Below are 19,868 nucleotides of genomic sequence, written 5' to 3' on the forward strand. Positions count from 1 at the left end.
CACGCTATGGTCAACAGTGAGAGTGGTAACGCATTGTGTAATGTAAAGTATGATACATTAAACGTAAAGATAATAGGAACAGAATACATTAACAAGAAGTTACATTTAGGCATAGTCAAATAGATTTTAATAAGGGAATTTAAGATGCTTTGACACAAACATTTTCTAATTGTAAGGCTTACAGCTAAACCAAATGGGATATCTACTTTGATTTAGAAATCATTGCCATTCAGCTCAGCCAAAATTGTAAAATGCTCAGACAAGCTTATTTACTCACACAATCAAAATCCCATACACTTGACCACTAAATTTGAGAGCATCAAAGAGCGAGAGGTTAGGTGCCAACTGTTAGAGGGAAGTAAGGCGACACTCTCTGTTAAGCTATTAAGACAATTAACAAAGTGGTCAGGAGGGGCTGAGCGGCAGAGGGGAACAGCCTGAAATGGGAGTGAGATGAGGGTGTGAAGTGACAGTCAGCACATCTGGTCTCATCAATAATGCAGCGGGCCTTTAAACGGCAGTTTGTCGCATATTGAGCGCTGCCGACTGAAATCAAGCCCGACACCGAAGATGCTGTCAGGGGAGAGTGAAAGGGTGACAGCGGGAGGAGGGGGAGAGTAGTAGGCTGGCAAGGATACCCGAGGAAAAATGGAGTAAAAACAACTTTTCGCCGAAGCTTTCTCTGATACATCTGATGTGGTGTGCAATAGATGAGATAAAAAAAAATATCTATATAACAATATTTAGGTTAGAAGAATGTAAACACTATAATACAATCTCCAAATATTCAGTAATAAAAAATGATGTATGAGATTAATAATAAAAATTAATTTACATAGCAACAGTTAATCAAACTAGCCTTAAATGTTTTCAAAGCAGGGATAAACTTGGAAGTTTAAAGCAAAGAAAGGACCTCCACAATGCTTGAATCTATTCATCACTTTTATTATTAAAATGAAAAATACAGAGGACTTCTGTTAACGCAAAACTCTCCAAAAAGTACAGACATCCTTTTGACACTATGTATGTTACCCAATAGTGACTGCAGTGATCCAACGACAAAACAGCAACAAAACAAAGAGGTGTAGATTAATGACAGTCCACCTTCAAATCATTCAACAAAAAGAAGAAGAAAAAAAAAAAAAGAGGATAAGAAAAGGGGCTCTCCAACCTATTCAGCTAGACGCCTATAAAGAGTTCATTTTCCTGTGATCAGGGGATTTCTCAGCACGATGATGACAGAGTCTCCCCTCAGAAACATTTTAGAAATGTAGCGATCCTTATTCACTGGCTTAGACTTCTTCTTTCCCTTCCCGCTCTTGGGAACTTCCGTCCACATCTCCTTCACATTCTCCAAGACCATGTTGCAGTGCCTAAAATGATAGCGAGGGAGTAAGACATTTAAACATAGTATCACTAAGGGGGGGAAAAAAACTCTGAAAAGACAATGGGCTCATCCAACAACAACAACAACAACAACAAACTTGTACAGTTTTGTTCTTAAGATAATGACGTGATTTAAGAGAATTTGGACTTTGAATTTTCTCTTAGGTATAAACAAAATTCAGACCTGTCGTACGAGCCATGTACAGATAATCTACCTTTCTCCACAGAGGAAAAATACTCGTTTAATTTAAGAATTATAATCCCTTAATCTAATATGAAACTGAAATAAAATATATAACTCAAACGTAATTCTAAATGAGTATTGTTGCTTACTATATTATCACCATCAAGGCATGACAATTTACCAAGAGTTTTTTTTTTTTTAGACAGTTGCCTACTGATTTCCGACAGCAGGACCTGAAACTTTGAAAGCTTTCTTTTTACTCTTTAGTAACATTTTTGTGAATGAAACTCATCCACACAGAGAGCGGAACATGTAGCCTCCTGTGGTCATTTTAGGGGGCATCGATAATGCGAATGAACAAATCTCGTGCACTACTCATAAACAAGTAGGATTCATTAGACTTAAGTTAGCAATGTATGACAAGTATGGCAGGTGAAAAGAGTTTGAATTGGATATGGTTTTCGAGATGACTGAAAGCATCCAATATCCCTGTTGAGGGAACCGTGTAAGTCTGCATCATACACAGAATTTTTTGAGGATGAAGTTGCTGTAGGAAGAAAATGCATCATACATGTTGAAACATGCTGTGCAAAAATTCATTTCACACTAATTTCAGACTATTTAAAATCTGATTTTGGCTCATACCATTTTGAATTACATGTAATAACAAAATTGTGGAATGTTACAAACCTATTTGATTTAATCAAGTATTATTCTCATATTATACTCTCAAACCTGTAAAGTAACAAGTCAGTGACCGGGCTCAGTACCTGTCAAAAGCCTTGACTCTTCCGAGCAGCTTCTTGTTGTTGCGACAGTTAATGAGAACCTGAGTGTTGTTCTTGACGGACTGTGTGAGCACCGACAGAGGGCCGGTGTTGAACTCCTCTTCCTCTCGTTTCTGGAGCTCTTCAGGGGTCATCTCTGACTTAGGCTTTGTTAAGAGACTCCTGAAAACGACACAACAATACCAATACAAAATGTTAATCATAAATAAATTTGATATAGATTTTTTTTTTTACTGTGCAATTTTCTTAAGATGCATTGCCTATCTTGGATGCCAGCTAACTCCACATTTATAGACTTGGACCATATACAGTAAGTTACCATACTGTATGACAAAAGTAAACACCTGTAATTACATCAGAGTTTTCAGCCTCCTGTCCGAAAACACAGACTGGAGGAAACCTGTCTACTAACACATGATACGGATATTGCTCTAGCATAAAAAAACTATACGATAAACGTCACATTTATGATATATTTTATTACAAACTGTAACAACGTAACGTAACGTATCGCATGCAAGACAACGCATGCTCAAACACTAACGTTAGTGCTTGGTATTACCATTTGGCTAACTAACGTTAGCATATATCAATGCTATTGTGTGACTCCGGACTCGCAACTTTTCCATTTGAACCACGTCAGTTAAAAAATAATCAGTTGGTCATTTTTTATTAGAATTGTAACAGTAACGTAGATGTAACATAGCTGGGCTTTCCAGCCCAGCTATGTTACATCTACGTTACTGTTACAATAATATATAGCAACGAAAAGACATACAAGGCGTAGCTATATCAACTGCAGCTAACCGGCCTCGGTTCCTATCGCTGACTACATAAGAAGCTAACCATGTTAGCATTGTAAATGTTAGCTTCTCGCTGCTGCGATTCAGAGTTCAGGCTCTGAGACCGAAAATAAATACTTTCCCAACGACTGACTGGCAATTAGAGATACTTACATGGTTGCTGATTTATGAAAACAGTCTCCTTAGATCGCGTGCCGCTCGTTTCACCGGGTGCCTTCGTATCCGCAACGATCTGCAATCAATTCTCGTGTGGATCGAGCTACTTCCGGGTCAACTAGTACGCGCTTCAAAATGTTGTAATAACTACCGGGTTAATACGGTCCCGTTCAAATGTACATCATTACTTTGTAACTGTCCAACGTTGAGTAACTTGTAATCTAGTATTTACACTTATTCTACGTTATACTTTTTCTCCACTACATTTCAAAGAGAAGTATTTCAGATATTTTCTCCACTAAATTATTTGACATTTGCGTTATAGGCCTCATAAAGCAAACATTTAGTGGGCTACAGTCAAAAAAATGTTTATAATTAGCTCCACCCTGACCGAGTACAACATTAAAATACTGATCTTAATTATATTATATATTATAATTAGTTATAATAACCCTATTAATAAGATAAGAAGATTTACTTCATTGATCCCCAGCGGGGGAATTTGGATTGTTGCAGCAGTACAACAGAAACACCATGCATAAATACAGCTAGTATTTACTTAAAAGAAAGTAACATAAATAAATAATAAGAGGTACATAAACCAAAATAGAATAGAAAAAAATTGAAACAAAGCATTTTGATACAAATGACATGATGGTGCTGATAGAGTGACCGAGGTGTGATTAATAGCCGCACAGCCTAATTAAATAGAATATACTGCAAGGATGCATCACATTAACATAGCATATGGTGCATGATGAAATATTGAGAAATATGAGACATAGTAAAAGGTGCAGTGTTGTAATAGCCTATATCATAACATAATAATATATAGTATAGTACAACAATATGGTAAAGTATATTGCAGCAATATAACATAGAATATTAATAATGTGATATATAATATAATATGGATATAATATGGAATAGTATAATAAATAGTAATAGTAATAAGAGCCTATATACTAATACTTTGTACAATAACACTGACTTCAGCATAATGTGACTTTAAGTATATTTCTCTGATAATACTTACTGTATGTTCTCAATTATGAATGCAATAATCTTAATTATGCAATGGAGTAGTTTTACAGAGTACAGTTAACAGGTAGAGCCTGCTGCTAGTTTTTTTCTGAATAACTATTTGGATTATTACAGGCTGGTGATAAGCATGTGGGGGGGCTGTTTTAGGGTACGGTATTTATGCATTAACCACAAAGGCCCTTTCTGTTAAAAAAAATTGTCACAGGAAAAGAAATGGCAGAGGGAACAGCCAAAGTGATACCACAGACCCAAACAGATAAGTCTTTGTTTTGCTCTTTAACACAACAAGAATGAGGGGAAAGTGTGTATGTGAGAGAGAGACTGGGATGTAGGCTACATTATCTACACAGCAGCAATGAGACATTGAGAGATTGGCTTTCTGGCAAGAGACAGACAGACGCCTGGGGGTGTACAACCCACCCACCTTATTTCAAAGGGTGGCAGCTCTACCTGTGGAAACCACTTGATGTGGATAAAGGCAGCCTGTGTGCTGTTGAGACAGGCAAGTGTGTGAGATTGATTTCCAGAGCTGTAGGGTACTATATCTATATGAACAACACCTAGCTCAGCCAAAAGACTTAAAACTGTGGAGAGTGGGCCTGTAAAATGAGCTCAGTGTGGCATTAGCCTACATGTGTTTGGACTGCAGTGATCTGAAAGCACTTTTGCAGTTGTCCAATTAAGAGAGCAGAGATTTACCTACAACTGAAACAACTGAATAATGTCTAATATATCTAATTTATATGCACTTTATTCATACGATTATGGCCAAATGCATTGCTTCTATAGGGTCTCCATATTCAGATTTACAAACGGACATTATAAATTACATTTACATTGTAATATAAATTACATATAAATCTGTGATTGTAAAAATAAAAAACTCTCCCATGCACTACAAAAAAATGTACACTATCCTTTTATATAAAAATAAAAAGTCCACCACTCTCCCCCTTTTGTGACTCCTCCTCCTTACCCTTTAATTTTTGTACAGTCCTTTAAATATTTCCCCCTTAATATTGATTCTGGTGGCAAAATATCACAAAGTGGGCTTAGTGAAAACAATCGTGAACAGAAAGCATGTCTGCAACTTTCAGCACATGATTAGCAACAGCAACAGATATCAACACCAACATGTTCCAATCCAACTGTCTGTGTTAGTGACATGTCCATTTATATGTAGCAGAGGGGATTTATAGATCTGTGGTTATTGTAGAGCTGTCAAAAAATGTGGTTATTTATTACACTAACAGCTAACAGTATCTTCTTACGCCTGCCCCCCAAACTCTACTTCGCACCACCTGTTGATTCACAGCTCTGTCCTCTGCTCTCTATGCTGCGACCACAATTACTCATGCAAGTAATAAAACATTATTATCTTCGCATTTATCTAGACTGTGAGTTTGCCAACAGTGAAGTTACCTGATCCAGCCCAGTCTGCTTTAACCACAGGCGACTGTGAATGTGGCTGGGCTTGGGAGGGTGATGGGCTGGGGTCTTTTGATATAAAGAGTCTTTTGTCCCACGGAGGCAGCCGTCCAGAAAGCTGCTCTAATCTGTAGCCGCATACATCTGTTTCCTTATGAATTTATATCTCTGGGAGAGGTGAGGGAAAGTTGAACAGGTAATGATGTCAGCGCCGGGTGAAACACAAGACAGATCAATAAGATCAGCGGGACTGGAATGTCTACCTGTTGAAGTTACAGTTACATCACACTGTGTCTGCGCACTGTTTCAACATGACGCCTCCTCAAGAAAGCTTCAGGTGCACATTTGAACTGTTGATCAACAAAGGCAGAGGATCACAGCATGTGAAGAGGCATCCTCTCCGCGATTTCACAAATTGTACTCAAAAAGAATCCGTCTATGTATCGTCCGTGTTGTGTGGGCTCAAATGTCCAGAGTGAAACATTCAATAACACAGCACAAATGAGACCAATCAACAACAGTGTAGCTCCTTAATGAGGTGAAAAGAAAACACACTTAAAATGGATTATTTATCGTTTAATTAGGCTACATGCAGGCTAATTCAAATAGTAATGCCATTTTTTTTAGTTGCAACATTAACAAATCGAAGACAATAAATGCAGCAAATTTAACGTATTTTTTTTTCATTCACAATATACTTATTTCATATTTTAAAACGATTCCCCCTCCTTGGACTACAATAATTGCATTACATTTTTTTTTAATTAAGTTAGCTGGAACTATACTCACCCATTCAGAACGTCCTCCGCATTTTAATAGCTTTTAAATGTCTCGGTCAACATGTTGGAAAATGAATAACTTCAGACAGAATGATAATTTCGTTAACATTTTATTTCATTTTTTAAATGACATTTTTCGGTATTTTGCAGACAATTTCAGATAATGGCATTAGGCCTCAAACAGTGACATGCATGCGCGCAAACCACTTCAATTTCTACTACTGGCAAGTGCATATGTATATGTGGAAAATAATTCATGAGAAAAGTTACTTAAGTAGAAAGCATTGTTTCTAAAACAAGAATATAGTTTCAGTTTACATTATATTCTTTTTAAATGACGATTTGACCCGGTTCCTGGTTACACTGATGTGTTAAAAAACAAAAACAAATACGCAATCAAGACTAGCCTATATATTTTTGCACATTTTCGAAATGGCGTGTGTCAGAATTAGCCCGGTTTAAATTTCAATGTACGTGAGACCCTGACTCATGTTGTTTATGTATCAGCTATTTTTTGTTAATCTGACTTAATCTTAATTTTACAACACGCGTTCTTATGAAACAATACAAGACCAGTGCAAAAAACATTTCCTATTTCAATGTCTTTCACTGCAACGCAAAGACATTATTGGGGAAATATTGCGGAATATTTTTCATTTACCAGACTTTTCATGAACTCAAAAAAATCCAGTCTGCAGGTACTCTTTAGGATGCTCTGGCCTTTTATTTACCAACTTTGTTCATCTAAATTCTACAGCAATGTTTTGAATCTTAGATAGTGGGTACAATGTCACTCTATTTTTCTATATTCCAAGACGAAGGGCTTGAACTGACTTGAGGGCAGTAATTTCGAAAGTCATTACAGAACCCCCCGAGGTCTGAGTGGCCGTTCTTGGATACAAATTGTCCCGGAGATGTCTTGGCGCACTCCTCTTGACACGGACTAAACGTTGCGGCACAAGGTATTTGGTGAGAGTAAAAGTAGCTGGCTTGTCCGGAGATCATGTTAAACGAGTACGGATCCGACAAGGGCAAGGGGCATGCAGGGATGGATGTGGAGAAAGCGGTGCAGGCGGTGCCAATCTGATGGCGTCGGGATTGCGCGCAACTGAGTCCAATGTAAGACATCTCCTGGTGCGTCTGCACGAACCGGTCGGCGTCCACAGCACTTGTTGCACTCAACCGGGACCGCTGTGAAACCATCGATGTGGCGTGGTTTGGGAAGCGGGGGTGAGCTCTCAGATAAGTCCCTGCGCCAAGGTGACTGCGCACTGGTGTTTGGAGAGGCAGAAACGACGGCACCGGCCAGTAAAATGAACCTGCTGCGGCCAAGGTCACGCTGGTTGCAGTGCTGGAAGACATCAGACGACCTCCTCCCCTTTTTAGTGCAAGCTTGGTCCTGGAGCCAGCTGCGGCCCTGCGCCGGAGTTTTCCTGATGTGCCACCTATGAAGACGTCCTCACTGCAGGGGTCCAGCATCCAGTAGTTGCCTTTACCCGGGTCATCATAGTGGCGTGGCACTTTAACGAAACACTTATTCAGACTTAAGTTGTGCCTGATTGAATTTTGCCATCCTTGTCTGTTCTGACGGTAGTATGGAAAATTGTCCATGATAAACTCATAGATACCATTGAGCGTGAGCCGTCGTTCCGGGCTCTGGCGGATAGCCATCATGATGAGCGCGTTATAACTGAAAGGAGGTTTCTCAGGCTTAACGCTTTCTTCTGCTCCAACGCCTTTCTTTGATTCTCCCTTATTTCCTTCTCGTTTTCCATTTGCACTCACCGGTTTAGTTTCCGCTTTAGTGCACAGTTTGGGGGTTTCGCAGTTCTTTTCACTGTCAAACTTTTCCTCTTGACTGGATTTCTCTGGTTGTGCGGAGCGTAGTTTCTGGGACTGAGAAGGATACTCCTGGTCACCCATCACGCCCTCTCGTCTCAACAACAGGCTGCTGATGCTGAAGGACTTGTGAAAAAATCGGTCCGAAGTTTTCAAGTCCTCCATCTTAAAGATTAGAGTCACAACTAAAATCCTCAGAGGCGTCCGGTGATCAGAGCAGAGCGCGTCACTGAACCCACAGAGCAAAGATGCGCTGCTTCAAAGAGGCGAAGAGCCAAAGACGCACCGGCCAGACAGCGTGACAACAAATGCGCATGATCACAGCAGCTCAGGACTCGTTACCATAAAAAGTAGTGCATTACTTTGTTACTGGATCTAAAAGTGAAACATTTGGGGCCATAATGTGCGCATGTGCCCTACTCTTAGATGACTGGTTCCTCATTTTAGAAAACAATGATAACTAATTTAACCCAATAAAGATGTGTGATCACGTTTCTCGATCAAATCAAAGAACATAATGTGACTCAATGTTATATTGGCATTGGCATTTCTAGGCCATTTAAAAAAAAAAAAAATCCAAGGTAAACTCAATAATAATTGAGCCCAAACCGTGCAAAGAGACGTTTGAACCCGGGATAAAATGCTGTCAATCTGTGTGACTGATCGGTGAACTCTCGGGTTTAATTATAATACTTCCGTGACTCATGAAATTTAACCCGCGCCTTGCCCTCTGGGCTGGCCTCATTGCTCTCTCTTTTTACTCGGTTTCTCTCTGCGCCCCTTTGTTGACACCACGATTTGGCAAAATGCCTATAAAAGGAAGAAGTAGATGTAGCCTGAATGATCTTGTCACTAATAGGCCTACATATACGACATTTTAGAAAACAGGGCAAGGTGTTTCCACTTCTTTCTAAACCTGTTATTGCAAGATTCAAAACAAGTCTCAATATCATGAGAAAAATGCACCTGTTAGCAGATTTTATTTTGAAATCACTTGATTAACTACTCCAAATGTTAATGCATTACTCACCAGGCAGATGACAGGTCTGGGCCCAACTTTCTCTGTAGGGAGCAAAACTGTATATTAAGCTCTGCAGGTTGTCTTATCCATGTTGATTTGTGGTAATCTGATCAAAATTGTATTTGTTTGGATGTATCATAATTTAAGCACAGATGCTGCTGACATGTTCACATTCTTAAAATGAAGAGAGAGAGGGAGAGAGAGAGAGAGAGAGAGCGAGCGAGAGAGGCAAGTTATTTTTCTCACCTATGAAGACAGTGATTCATTTCATCAAATATGAATGAGGCATGTTAAGACAGCAAAGCTAGATAATGTTTTGTCTACTGGAAGGTGCAGTAAATAAAAATGAAATGACTTTAACAGTTCTTGGTACACTTGATAACACAGTAAGGTACAAACTTTACACTCTATGGTGTTGCTGAGTGTCAAGTGTACAACACTCCTGCCTCATAAAGGATCCAGAAGAGAGTGAAACATGGCCTGGGGTGGATTTGAGTCAGGGTCTTTTGTTAATTTTCTGTGACAGCACTGGTTTAAAGGTCACTACACACACACACACACACTTATTTTGTATGTTATGTAGTATATTCTGATGTTCATGTAAGACCACTGTTCATGTAAGTCCACTGTGCCCCAGCCTATCACAGCTCTGTCACAGCTCTAAATTTGCTCCCTTATGATGCTGAAGCTAAATGTCTTTACTTCCGTCAACAGTGAGACAGTTGAGAACCGTAAAGAAACAACTTGGAAATCAAGTATTGCACTAGACTTAATAAATAGCTTATCAAACCATGTAAACCCTTTTGTGCATTTCTATTTAGAACTTTTCCAGGTATCCTGCTTCATAGATAGCACGTGGAGGCAGAGCGTAGTTCTATTCTTTCCAAACTCCAAAGACAAAAAGGAAAGTCAGTGCAGTGATATCAGTTTGACAAGAGAATTGTTCAAAACCGTCTTTTTTCATTAATTTGACTGAATAAATGATTGGCTATACCAATAAAGAATAGCACAGGCTCTGAAAAGAGGCAGAGCTTTCTGAATCATTCTGTAAATTAAAAAAGGCATAACATTAAAAAAAACAGGCCTCTTGATTAATATATTTTGAAAGGTTCCCTTTTTTGGGAAAAAATACAATATAGATTTATTGCGTTTCTGACCTCTCATAGAAGAAAGTTGTCCATTTAATCTAATATATAAAAGACAGGAAAAAAAATTTAATTAAAAATGCAATAAACCTTGACATTTAAAAAAAGTTTACCCCACTATCGCAACCTGACCACTATTTTTTGTTTGGTAATATTACAACAAATGATTGGCCCCTACAGCATAGTGACATGTGCCTACAGATTGACACATACCTCTACTACATTAAACGTGACGACCAGAACTACACATATAATCTGTTACCATTATACCTTCTCTTAGTCAATTTGATAGGGGCCTTCCTGCATAATCCTTGCGCTGCACAAGTGAGCACTTGTTGGGAATGTTTCAGGCACTGCAGAAAGCACACATTGTTGTCTCAACACTTGTAATCTCCTTGGTTCTTTTTCTCTGTTAAATATTTCATATTGTGTTGTTTACAGTGGCACCCTGAAGTCATTTGCATGAAAATACAGCCCTTCCAAAGAAAATTGGTAGGCCTATTATACAGTAGGCTATAGTATATTTTATCATTATTTGAATTAATTCTGTTTGGAGGATTCCCATGACTCCGATTGTGAAACGCAAGCAGCAAGCTCTACTCTGTTGCTAACCATGTCCTCTGTGGGAGAGGGCGAGCAAAAAATGAATCAAACAATCACAATATTGCTAATAACATGATATTTATTTCAAAAATACCTGTAGCTTAACATCAGAACAGGTTAAATTCATGTGAATGTTCATCTTAAACAACCGCATCTTAAGGCAAATGCCTTTTACTTGAATACTTTCATAAGTAAAAAGGCATTTGCCTCCATATTAATATTGTACTTAGGTAACTACTGTAAAAAGTAGCATAACGGATTGAAAGAATGTAATCAAACTAACAAGTAAGAGCTACCGTGACAATTTTTCTACATGTGAATTAAAGTGCATTGACTTTCAGGAATTCTGCACTCTAAAGCCTATTGGTCTCATCCCATTTGATGGCTCCCTCTGCTGTAAGAGAAAGTCACAGACCTTCCCTTAGTTCAGAGGACAGCCATGAATAAAAAGAATTTGATGAGAAATAATGAGTCAGTATTTATTCTAAATTCTTCTTCATCCTGTCACCCTGTTTATTCCACATCTGGTATTAACGAAGAGCTGGTGAAGGTTTGTTGATGATATGAAGCTAGGGATTTTTTTGCAATCAAAACAATCAGAATCTGGGCGGCCGGATAGCTCAGTTGGTAGAGCGGGTGCCCATATATAGAGGTTTACTCCGACCTGTGGCCCTTTGCTGCATGTCATTCCCCCCTCTCTCCCCTTTCATGTTTTCAGCTTTCCTATCAATAAAGGCCTAAAAATGCCCAAAACAATCAGAATCTGCAGTGAGCTTTATGTGGTACCCCTCAGTTGTGGTAGTGCAGCATACAGTTTTCCTCCTGGACATTCTGTGTCTCCCAGATCTCTGTGCCCAAACAGGGCAAACTTTGGGTTTAGAAAGCCCTGAGAAACTCCGGATTGCAGCAGCTTTTTGACTGACGACATTGCCTCTGTGCTTGGTGTGTCATCTGAAAGCAAAATAAGTAGCATTATCGTTATATCTGACTTCTTAACACCATCCTGAAAGTATATGGAAACTTCAGTTTTTCACCCCTCTTTTGTTACCCCTACCTAGACATGTGCTGTCCTTTAATCGCACAATGCACAAAGTTAATAGGTGGACTTACTTTTGAAATTTCCCATGAAGGCAATCCCCAGTGAGTCATGATTGTTGCCTTTGGCATGTGCCCCAACCACACCCCAGCCACGGCCCTCATACATGGCACCGTCTCCTCCGACAAGAAAACTGAAACACACAGAAAGTATGGTTGAGGATCCTATAGCATTAAAAACGAGCAGAAACTCATTAGAACAATTACATATATTAATTACATTGTAATTTCCCTTGCGGGATTAATAAAGTATAAATTATTATTATTATTAATTAAATGTCCTCCAAAATGTCCACATTGTATGTACAACACTATATAAACATCACTCATAAATGACATTCACCTAGACAGTTTGAGCAGTGAAGGCAACAGAGCTACTCACTTATATCCGATGTCATCGAAGCCTCTGTCTTTCATATGCCCTCTCTGAATGCTGACAAGGCAGTCCATACACTCTTTCTGACCTTTGCATCTTGGGAGGGCAGTGTGGTGTATGACAACTCTCTGGGCAGAGCCTTTCAGAGTCTCCCTTTTTTTAGGGGCAGCTGCTCCCCACTGCTGCCTTGAAACAATGGTCACTGAAAAGCGGTTTGAACGATCAAAAGCATATTCAAAACAAAGAAGTTGGCTTATGCCATATGTGAAAATGTAATTGGCAGTGGTAATTACAAAGATTTCCAAATGTAATATCTGTAGTGTAAAGCTGTTTGTTGCCATACCTTTTTGTGCCATACCTCCTTACACAGTTGCCTTCGACTGCAGCAGACATGCAGCTGCCTTATCAAGGAGCCAGTTTCTGGAGGTGTGGTCACGGGAAGTACACCTTCCTTGTTTCTATGTTGTTACACATGGATGCATATGTGCACACAAATTATATTCCAACTGGTTATGTTGGTTGAATAATAGTCAGTGTATCACTAGAAGATGAAGTCTACAGTTTCCCAACAGTTTTTTTGTTGGAATATACGCATTTGAAAAAGAAGGAAGTAGAATCGGCACGGTCAACATTCCAGACAGTAACAAAAAAACCTGTGGCAGTTTCTTTACCACACGTGGCGTGACAGCTTCAAAGTTATGTTTAGAGTCATGTGAGTTTTAAGAACAAAAATCAGCAGTATCTGTTTTGCAATATCATATAGGGCGTGTGCTTTTGCAGTGGGAGGAAACAAGAAGTGATATAACACTGATATAATTATGAAAACTGAAACAGAAGAGGCCTAATGATGCTAATGTAAACAATTATAATAATGACAAGTATTTGCTACAAGTTTTCATTAAATACTCTGAGACATTTGAAACAACGGATTCTTTTAATCTAACAAAACCCATTAAAAAATGTCAACTGCTATAAAAAAACAACCTATTAATACAATATATTCACAAGATGGTGTCTGACAAACTGCAAGTCATCAAACAAAGATAATTTCAGGGTCTACAAACATCAGCAGTGCTGCAGTTTGACAACAAACTGCCCAGTTAGCGTAAAAAACAACTATTTGAGCTGCGTCATTTTGTGAACAGCAATACTGTAGATGAACATGTTAGATCTCTTCATTATCACCAGCTTCACTCCGTCCATCTGTGTCCACAGTGAGGGGCTGTGCAGACGTAGTACAGTCTCATAGCATCCTGTCAGGAGAAACAGAACATCATCTCAAAATATTAGCTCTTCTATTCAATTCTTAAAATCCAACAAGGACAAGGCGTTTTTCTCACTGACCACAAAAAAACTAGTAAACATATTCCTGGACAAACATTAAGACATCAGGTCACGCATTATGTGTTTTATTAACAATGATCAATACCTCAGCCTTCATACTGTGAGACTGGAAGAACACTGCCTCCTTGTGACCGCATCTGGGAAGAGACATGGTCAGGCACAATGTTAGTCGCTCAGTGTTACATCTCATTTCACAATCAAAGTCCAAAAGGATGGTAGTGTGCCTCAAGGACACATATGCTGGTGCACTTGCAGGAAAACAAAAACTTTGCAAATCTCACAATGTTCCAGCCCGCCTTGCCCATATAAATCTTTGGACAGCCAGAAACTAGTTGTCTACTACCTTCCCAGTTCAAGATGGAAAAGTGGTGAAGTAAATGTGTAGCTGGTGAAGAGAGTCAATCATCCAGCAAGGTAAAGATACAGTATTATTCTCAGAAAAAGGCAGGTCAAAAAGGGCTAAATTCCCAGTAGCTATTTGGCCTAAATTTGTCAGGTGGTGAGAATGAGGACTTCAATGAGACACCAAGTTCGCTCTGTTTCTGATATGAGGGTAACTCGATTATTTGTCAGTACATCAGACATAAAGAATGATAGAAAAGCTTGTTGCAGTGAATTAGGTATCAATTTAAAGTCACTCAATGCAGATTGTAAGTCTGCCAAAGCTGTTTTTCTATGCTGAAATTCAACTATTCTGAATGTTGCACCAAACTAACAACGCAATAATTACCCTTAAAAACACAGATGAACAATTAGGAAACTCCAGAGAGAACAAGTGAGGTTGACTTATTATGGTAAAACTTACTTGGGACAGGGGTGGTCCTCTGTCCTCGGGAGTGTTGGATCCTGAGATACATCAGCGATGATTTGTGTCAACTCACTGGAAACAACAACAAAACAGAAGCAAGTTAGTAGATGACTTTCCAACAATTAGCCCTCAGTGACTGACATTACACAGTGCAATGTAATGTTGTGTATTGTGGGCATTACAGAGGTGCCCTGTTACAAATGTTTAGCTTTATGTGTAGTCACTCAATATGTATTTACACCATTGCAAACAAAATAAGTTATTTCTGCAGTCTGAATGTGCACAATTAAAATCAATGTGATTCTCTTTTACTGACTTTCATATTATCCCATTAAATGCTGTACCTGAAAGTGTCTGGATAATGCATTTAACTTGATTTGTCAGTGACCAGAAAACAACGAGAATGAAAAGTGTTTAGCCTGTTTCTGAAAGACAAACAGGGCCCTGACTCCTGTGTACACTTAACACTACAGCTGGAGGTCAGCAACAACAATATTTTCAGGGGGTGTCAAGTCTTTAAAGCAGGGATGAAACTGTATTGAGAACAGCAGTGTGACGTATTGGTCAATTTCAAGCAAATCAAGAAGTTGGTACTTTATGTGGCCTAAGTGCTAAAGTTGTCCAGGGGAGAATTCCAGGGGGGTTAGCCACGATGTGGAAATTTTTTTTACCAGTTGGTTAATGTTAGAAGATTGGGAGTTGACTGGGCTATTGGGCTTGAGCTGTGTTGTAATGATAAGAAGGTAATAATTTTGAATGTCTATACGCCATATGAGTGCATACAAAATGAGGATGAGTACCTCAGTAGATTGGCATTTATCATGTCTTTTATTCAGGACAATTCTTCTACCTGCATCTACATCGTTGGTGACATGAATGCTGATGTAACTGATGCCAACTTTTTATTTGGTAATCATTTATTGCAGTTTTGTTCAGACAGTGGATTGATTTTATCTAGTAAGGTACTATTGCCAAATGATAGTTATACTTATATCAGCGAGGCCTGGCACTTCCTGGCTAGACCACTGCCTTTATACAGTGGATGCCCATGACTCCATCAATATGATGAAGATTGATTATGATCTGGCTACTACGGACCATATACCCTTTCTCATGGTGTTGAACACATGCAATTTACCGGTGTTGTTGCCTGTGAATAATGGCATTGATGTAGGGAAAATAAATTGGTCAAAATTGTCTAAGAAAGATCTTAATAAATATGTCAATCATTCTGGTGCTTTGCTGGGTAATATTAAAGTGATGGTTCAGAGTAATTTCACCCTAGGCTGCTTTGCACCTTGACCTCGAGCCAAATAACCCCCCATAAGCTTTTTTCCCTTGTTGTAATGTTGGTCGAGTTAGCGTTATCAGCTGGTTAGCTTAGTGCAGGCGCTAATGGATCCACGTTTGTATCTCGTAAATTACCCCACTAATAATGCCCGGAATGATACCAAACTTTTACAGTAGTACAAATAGTTTCTGTACTTATAAAACAAGGCATTAGAAAGTTTGTAACTACACCAGAAGTATATTTAAATAACACTTACCTGATGGAAACTCCTCTCGGCTGCTATCGCGCGAGATCACGCACAGAGCACAACATCTATTGCTTTTAAACCGCAGCCGGGATATATACAACTGTGTGGCATCTTGCCCTATCACCTCACGCTGCAGTAGCTGCTTCTGCTGTTCACTCGCTTCTTGATTCTTCTTTACCAGTAGTCTCTTCCGGCAATAGATGTTGTGCTCTGTGCGTGATCTCGCGCGGTAGCAAGAAATGCTTTTAAAAAATGGGCTGAGTCAGGCAAAAGCAGGCATGGCCCCTTGTTTGAAAATAAGAAATGCACTAATGCTAGATTTAAATATGCACTCCGCTATATTAAAAGAAATGAAAACACTATGAGGTCAGATTCACTGGCATGGAAGCTGCAAAAAATGATGTTAATGACTTCTGGAAAAAAAATAAAAACTATTAATAATTGCAAAACATCTCTTCCATCTAATATAGGTGGTGTGAGTGGTCCTGATGACATTTCACAGTTATGGCGGAAACAATATTATAAACAACAGTTAAAGTTAAACTGTGAAAAAAGTAATCTGTTTGTAGTGGATAATGTAGAGTTTAATGATGATGTTGTTGTTGTCACCTCTGCTGAAGTCCATGAAGCAATATTGAAGTTAAGAGATAATAAGGCCTCTGGATAATATTACAGCTGAACATATTCAACTTACCAGTAAGAAACTGTGCCCTCTGGTGGCTATGTGCTACACAGGTTTTTTTTGTTCATGGAGAGTTACCTGATTCTATGCTCTCTGTTGTGCTAGTACCAGTTATTAAAGATAAAGTGGGGAAGCTGAACAGCTCAGATAATTACAGGCCAATAGCTACTACTACTACTGATAACCAATTTGGTTTTAAACGAAAGCATGGCACTGATTTATGTATTTTTACACTAAAGGAAATTTTAGATAAATATAATAGGCAAAATTCCACAATGTTCTTGTGCTTCATTGATGCTTCTAAAGCATTCAATCGTGTTAATCATGAGAAATTATTTTTAAAATTGTCTACAAGTGGGGTCCCTGGTTTTTTAATTAGAATCTTTTCGTTTATTGGTACTCGCATCAAACAATGAGAGTGAGATGGGGGAATCTATTCCCTTCCAAGTGACCAATGGTGTTCGCCAGGGCGGAATTCTGTCTGCTTTGTTTTTAATATGTATATGAATGATTTGTCTTTGATTTTAAATGCATGTGATACAGGTTGTAGGGTTGGTGACTCACTAATTAATCACCTTATGTACGCAGATGATTTGGTCGTTTTTAGCCCATATAGTGCTGGTCTTCAACAGCTTCTGAGAATATGCACACAGTATGGTGCTGATTTTGATATGAAATACCATGCTAAAAAGAGTAAGATCATGATTATCAGAAGTAGAGAAGACAGACAGTCAACCTTTCCTGACTTCTATCTGTCTGGCACCGCACTTAGGGTGTGCAGTAAGATTACATATTTGGTCCATATTATTGCAAATGACCTGTCTGATGACAAGGATATCTATAGGCAGCGTCGGAAGCTGTAGCTCAAGCGAACATGCTGTGTCGTAAGTTTAGCATGTGCTCTGTACCTGTGAAGATCTCACTCTTTAGAGCGTATTGTACAAATGTACACCTTTGTATACTGCCTACCTATGGTGTCGTTATAAGCAAGGCAGCATTAGAAAATTCATAGTGGCTTATAATGACAGCATGAGGCTGCTGCTGAGAGCTCCAAGAAGCTCCAGTGCAAGCCATATGTTTGTCAGTGTCGGGGTACCTACCTGCTCTGCTGTTTTACATATAGATTTATGTGTAGGGTATCTGAGTCAGAAAATGACTTAATCGCTGTTTTGGCTAACTCTGTACGCAGTTCTGTCAGATTTTCTTCCGGACTGTGGAACCATTGGCGAATATGTCTGTATGTTAGACACTGAACTAGGGCTGGGCGATATGGAGAAAATCAAATATCACAATATTTTTGACCAAATACCTGGATATCGATACCGCAGCGATATTGTAGTGTTGACTATTGATGCTTTCACAAAATATTTACACAATGAGATTTTTGATAAATAATCATCAGTAATGTGGCTATAATGACTAAGTGGGGAAAAGGCAAATAATAGAACAGTTACAACAGTCTGGTAAGTTCAGAAAATGACATCACTTTACTGTAATGCAGCCTTTAAAACCAGGAAAAGACAACACTTATGCCATATCACGATATTACGATATCCAAAATCTAAGACGATATCTAGTCTCATATCACGATATCGATATAATATCGATATATTGCCGAGCCCTACACTGAACATTGTGGAAGGCTTTGTATTTTTTTTTCTTCTTTTTTTTTCTTCTTCTATTTATGTTTTACTCTGTGTGTTTTTTATTGTGATATGGATCCCCTGGGTCTGAAATAAAGAATTATTATTTTACTTACTCAACCTCGTGGGTGATCTTGTTGACATATATGCAGCTGTTGTCTGCCTCTTGTTGGTAGTCACAATTCCTGCACTGTGGGTTGAGTTCAATAAAAGGTCATTCAGCAACTTATTACAGGCACACAACGGACATTTAAGGTCACTGTTTTACTATATTACAACAAGCCATCTTCTAAACTGTTAATGTTTAGCTCTGTAAGAGTTAATACCAACAACAACCTATCACTGGACAGGACTATGTTATGTCAATATAACCATCAGCATGTTTGGAGTGATCCCTGTTTTCATCACTAATGCACTGCACTCCACAGACACACTACATTTGACTGACTCAAATTGGTGCATGAGCCAACTTCGATTGCTAGGAAAACTCAATTAAAAGTTACTGATTGGGGCTTTTCTACAGGACCAGATAACGTTAACATTACTTACCGCATAAAGCAGGATACGGTTCTCCTTATCTTCTTTGGGGTATAACATGTTGTTACTGAAAAACAAGGTCAGCTTTTATAGTGGGATCCCGATATTTTCAATTCGTTTTGAAAATAAGACGTTACGTATTGATTAAGACAGCGTTAGGTTAACATGCGTTTAGCTTTAACACGTAACGTTAGCTAACGTTAGATAGCTAGCTAACGTTAGCGTAGATTAACCTCTATTCGGCCACAAACTCACCATTCTTGACAAAACCGTATCCCAACAAATCCTGGTTCGTACGTTCCAGTTTCTAAATCCATTAGAAGAACTATATGTTAAAGCAAACCTGATAAATAATAAGTGCGATTCACTTCTTCTACCGCTTCTATGGCTTCCTTACGCTCGTTTGAAAACAGACCGTCTTCTTCTTCTTCTGGCTTTCCGGTCGACTAGAAGCCTTGCGGCAAATTGCTGCCTCTCACAGGACAGTTTAAGTAACATTCGAAAGTATTGTCAAATTCAGTGGAGTAGTCCTGTTGAGGCTTCCACTATCTCAAATTGATATTCAGGGGGATTTAGTAGGTGTCATGTTCTGAATTCCCATGTGACAGCGCAGTGAACAACTGTTCTCTTTCATTTTTGTCCAAAAGTACATGTTGAACAGTTTGTTTC

The 19,868-nt window shown here is 38.8% G+C and overlaps 4 protein-coding genes across 4 annotated transcripts; all 4 read right to left on the bottom strand.

Moving 5' to 3' along the window:
• Positions 1 to 924: 924 nt before the first annotated feature.
• On the bottom strand, positions 925 to 3,503 carry snrpd2 (small nuclear ribonucleoprotein D2 polypeptide). Its single transcript, XM_031290896.2, has 3 exons — positions 3,315 to 3,503; positions 2,341 to 2,520; positions 925 to 1,373 (listed from the first exon to the last, which is right to left on the bottom strand). Coding segments are annotated over exons 1-3 (357 nt in total). The 5' UTR covers positions 3,317 to 3,503; the 3' UTR covers positions 925 to 1,198.
• A 3,168-nt stretch (positions 3,504 to 6,671) lies between these two features.
• Positions 6,672 to 8,820, bottom strand: foxg1c (forkhead box G1c). The gene has a single exon (XM_031290877.2). The coding sequence runs from the start codon at positions 8,570 to 8,572 to the stop codon at positions 7,364 to 7,366; it is 1,209 nt and encodes a 402-aa protein (XP_031146737.1). The 5' UTR covers positions 8,573 to 8,820; the 3' UTR covers positions 6,672 to 7,363.
• A 2,415-nt stretch (positions 8,821 to 11,235) lies between these two features.
• On the bottom strand, positions 11,236 to 13,296 carry pglyrp5 (peptidoglycan recognition protein 5). The gene is made up of 5 exons (XM_031290893.2): positions 12,991 to 13,296; positions 12,654 to 12,849; positions 12,287 to 12,405; positions 11,940 to 12,127; positions 11,236 to 11,779 (listed from the first exon to the last, which is right to left on the bottom strand). Exons 1-4 carry the CDS (start codon positions 13,001 to 13,003, stop codon positions 11,952 to 11,954), a joined length of 504 nt encoding a protein of 167 aa, XP_031146753.1. The 5' UTR covers positions 13,004 to 13,296; the 3' UTR covers positions 11,236 to 11,779; positions 11,940 to 11,951.
• Positions 13,297 to 13,567: 271 nt separating this feature from the next.
• Positions 13,568 to 19,644, bottom strand: polr2i (RNA polymerase II subunit I). Its single transcript, XM_031290894.2, has 6 exons — positions 19,455 to 19,644; positions 19,212 to 19,266; positions 18,779 to 18,852; positions 14,797 to 14,871; positions 14,077 to 14,128; positions 13,568 to 13,900 (listed from the first exon to the last, which is right to left on the bottom strand). The coding sequence occupies exons 1-6, from the start codon at positions 19,514 to 19,516 to the stop codon at positions 13,838 to 13,840; spliced, it is 381 nt and encodes a 126-aa protein (XP_031146754.1). The 5' UTR covers positions 19,517 to 19,644; the 3' UTR covers positions 13,568 to 13,837.
• Positions 19,645 to 19,868: the final 224 nt, after the last annotated feature.

This window comes from Sander lucioperca, chromosome 8 (genome assembly GCF_008315115.2).
Source record: "Sander lucioperca isolate FBNREF2018 chromosome 8, SLUC_FBN_1.2, whole genome shotgun sequence".
Taxonomy (NCBI): Eukaryota; Metazoa; Chordata; class Actinopteri; order Perciformes; family Percidae; genus Sander; species Sander lucioperca.

Bases quoted from the DNA above. Each gene is read 5' to 3' on its own strand.
- snrpd2 (XM_031290896.2), bottom strand. The intron at 1,374-2,340 runs GTACTGAGCCCG...CTATCATTTTAG, and splicing joins AGAGTCAAGGCTTTTGACAG to GCACTGCAACATGGTCTTGG.
- polr2i (XM_031290894.2), bottom strand. From the start codon at position 19,516: ATGGATTTAGAAACTGGAACGTACGAACCAGGATTTGTTGGGATACGG. The intron at 14,872-18,778 runs GTAAGTAAAATA...TGTTGTTTCCAG, and splicing joins AAGATCACCCACGAGGTTGA to TGAGTTGACACAAATCATCG. The intron at 14,129-14,796 runs GTAAGTTTTACC...GTCTCTTCCCAG, and splicing joins GAGGACCACCCCTGTCCCAA to ATGCGGTCACAAGGAGGCAG.
- foxg1c (XM_031290877.2), bottom strand. From the start codon at position 8,572: ATGGAGGACTTGAAAACTTCGGACCGATTTTTTCACAAGTCCTTCAGC.
- pglyrp5 (XM_031290893.2), bottom strand. The intron at 12,406-12,653 runs GTGAGTAGCTCT...TGTGTGTTTCAG, and splicing joins TTCGATGACATCGGATATAA to TTTTCTTGTCGGAGGAGACG. The intron at 12,128-12,286 runs GTAAGTCCACCT...TTTTGCTTTCAG, and splicing joins CTTCATGGGAAATTTCAAAA to ATGACACACCAAGCACAGAG.